The sequence below is a fragment of the Penaeus chinensis genome, chromosome 20 (assembly GCF_019202785.1).
Source record: "Penaeus chinensis breed Huanghai No. 1 chromosome 20, ASM1920278v2, whole genome shotgun sequence".
Lineage (NCBI taxonomy): Eukaryota > Metazoa > Arthropoda > Malacostraca > Decapoda > Penaeidae > Penaeus > Penaeus chinensis.
Window position 1 is genome coordinate 24430472 of NC_061838.1, and position 2500 is coordinate 24432971.

General features: G+C 41.9%; 1 protein-coding gene across 1 annotated transcript in view; it reads left to right on the forward strand.

Moving 5' to 3' along the window:
* The window catches only part of LOC125035953, an 18270-nt gene that overhangs the window by 2362 nt on the left and 13408 nt on the right, over positions 1 to 2500 (forward strand). The window contains exon 3 of the mRNA XM_047628265.1: positions 1 to 2251. This exon is cut by the window's left edge and continues 291 nt beyond it. Coding sequence (XP_047484221.1) covers positions 1 to 2251 — 2251 coding nt within the window. The remainder of the gene's footprint in view (positions 2252 to 2500) is intronic.

Here is a 2500-nt window from a genome sequence, read left to right on the forward strand (position 1 = left end):
TCACAAAATTCCGATGAGGACTTATTTTGTGATTCTCAGAGCTCTGACCAGTTTGCAAATAGGAGGAAACATCAGGAATGCATTGTCACTGAATCTCATCTAAAAGTGGACTCTAAAGCTTCACTGAGCAGCCCAGGGAGGAGACCAGTGCAGCAGAAGCTAACTGTTGTCAGGACTGTGGAAAGGAGAACATTCATTGTAGAGGAAAGTAACTCAGAGCCTTTAGAAGCTCAGAGGTCTTCTCTAAGAAGGTACAGTGTGGAAGAAGTGCCATCAGAAAGTGATAAATCTGAGTCAAGAGTCAGTAGTTACTCTCAGCCATTGTTCTCCAGTAGTGAAGATAGTGCAAGAAAGCAGAGACACATCTCTGAGGATGAGGATGGCATACAGCTGCTTTCACCTGTCATTGGACAGAGGACAGTGGCAAGCGGAAGTGCACCATCATCAAGTGCCAAACAGAATAGTCAGACTTTACAAGATGCAGAGATATCAAATTCTATTGAAGCTGAGCCCATTCGTCAAATAGATGCTGTGATGTTAGGGGACAGTGATGATGACTTTGTGCTGCCATCACCAAGTGTCTCTCAAAGCACCAACGCGAATCAGATTGAAAAGTTGTGTTCAACTCCTGATGGTTGCGAGTCTCAGAAAACTCAAGAAGCTGGAAAGAGCAAACCTCCACCTCAGGAAAGACAAGCAAGTGATGTCAGTGATAAAACAGACCATGGGAAGAACGCTGAGGTTGATTGTTCCATAGACAGCCAGTCACCAAGGCATAACCACAAGAAGGCAGCAGATGGTGCTGGTAATCACAATATGGAAATATCTGATAGTGATGATGAAGATCACAGTTTCAATTACCAAAATGACAGGAAGAGAAATGTGAATGTTTTTTGTCCTCAAGATAATTCTGATATTCCACTAAAGAGGAGGCGGAAAATGACAGTGGAAGATCGTAAAGTAATTTATTTCAAATCTAGTGAAGAAACCTTAGATGACTGCTTCAAACGGATTCTTGGCATGATTAGTCAAGATATGGAGAGACTGGAACAAAATCAGTCAAGTCTTAGTTACCGGCTGAAATGGATGCCACCTGTGGTTGTCGATAAAAGAGTAAAGGACTCCCTTGATCGCCCAGGTGCACACAACAGGAGGAAAGCTGGGGGACCAGCAGCAGGAAGCAGTGAACGGGAAATGCCACACAGGACAACGCGATATATCACGAGAACAATGGAAATTCAAGAAGAGGAACCGCAGTACTCAGACGATTCGTTGCCAGATTTGTGCCACCTGGAAGAACAGAACTCGGTTCCACAAAACAAAAGAATACTCAAGAGAAGAAGCTTACACATGGGCCTAAGTCAGAAAAGAGCAAAGCTTGCCACTCTTCTTGAGAACAAGGAAAGTGAGAATTCCGAGAAGTTAGCATGCGACTCAGAGGTAGAGTTTGAAAATGATTCTCTATTTTCTGTGAAGAAGACACAAAATTCAGATGAAAGGTTTTCTCATCAAAATAAATCAAGCAAAGCATCTCAAGAAGTTTCATCTTCTAAGTCTGTAGAAATCAGGAATAATGAATGTGAAAGTGAGGAAGAGAATATGTGTATTGTCAGTCAAGCATCAGATGAGGAATGTACTGTAATGGAGAAACCAGCACCTTCAGAGGGACAGAGACAAGAGACTGAGCAGCCAAGTGGTTTACATAAAACACCAAAAGGTTCAAAAGGTAGCTCTGAGGTTGGAAACCTGAAACGACCTTCAAGGAAAACATTCTTGTTATGTACTCCTGAAGATGCTGGGGTCAATAGAGACTGTGATAGTGCATCCTCTACCACTGTGCAAGCACAAGCACAGAGTGAGATCAGGGAACAGGTACCTTATTCAGATGAACCATCAACTAGTGGGATACAGCTGATGTCAGAAGTTAAAACCCCCATGAGGTCTCGTGAAAGAGGAAAGGCAAAGCTCACACCTCTTAACTCGAGCAACAAGAGATTGAAACCCCTGAATTTTGTCAGTTCATCAAGAAATGATGAACTAGGAAGTCAGGTGGACAAAGACATGCAAGCAGGACCAAGCAGCAATGTGGATATTTGTATCTTGGATGACAATAATTTGGCAACCACAACAAGTAGTCTGAGTTCAAGCAACCAGGCAGGCAGGTCAGGGACAGTAAGGCGAGAAAAGAGTGACCAACCACAGATACGGCCTGCACCTCTGAAGTTCAGGAAGACTAACCCAAGAGAGAAAGGTAACTAATTCCTTAATATCATATTTTGTTTGTGAGTTGCTGAAACAGTCTTCAGATCTGTAGTTGTATTAGAAAATGCTGCAGTATTTTATTGTGGAAGAAAGTTATAATTTCATGTATCCTGGATGTCATTGTTATTTTTTTTATGAAGATGTAAGGAATACTTTTCAGTCACCTCAAGATTTCTTAACATCTTTTAAAGGTAGTGTATGAATACAAGAGTACATACATACATGAAGAGTATCACCT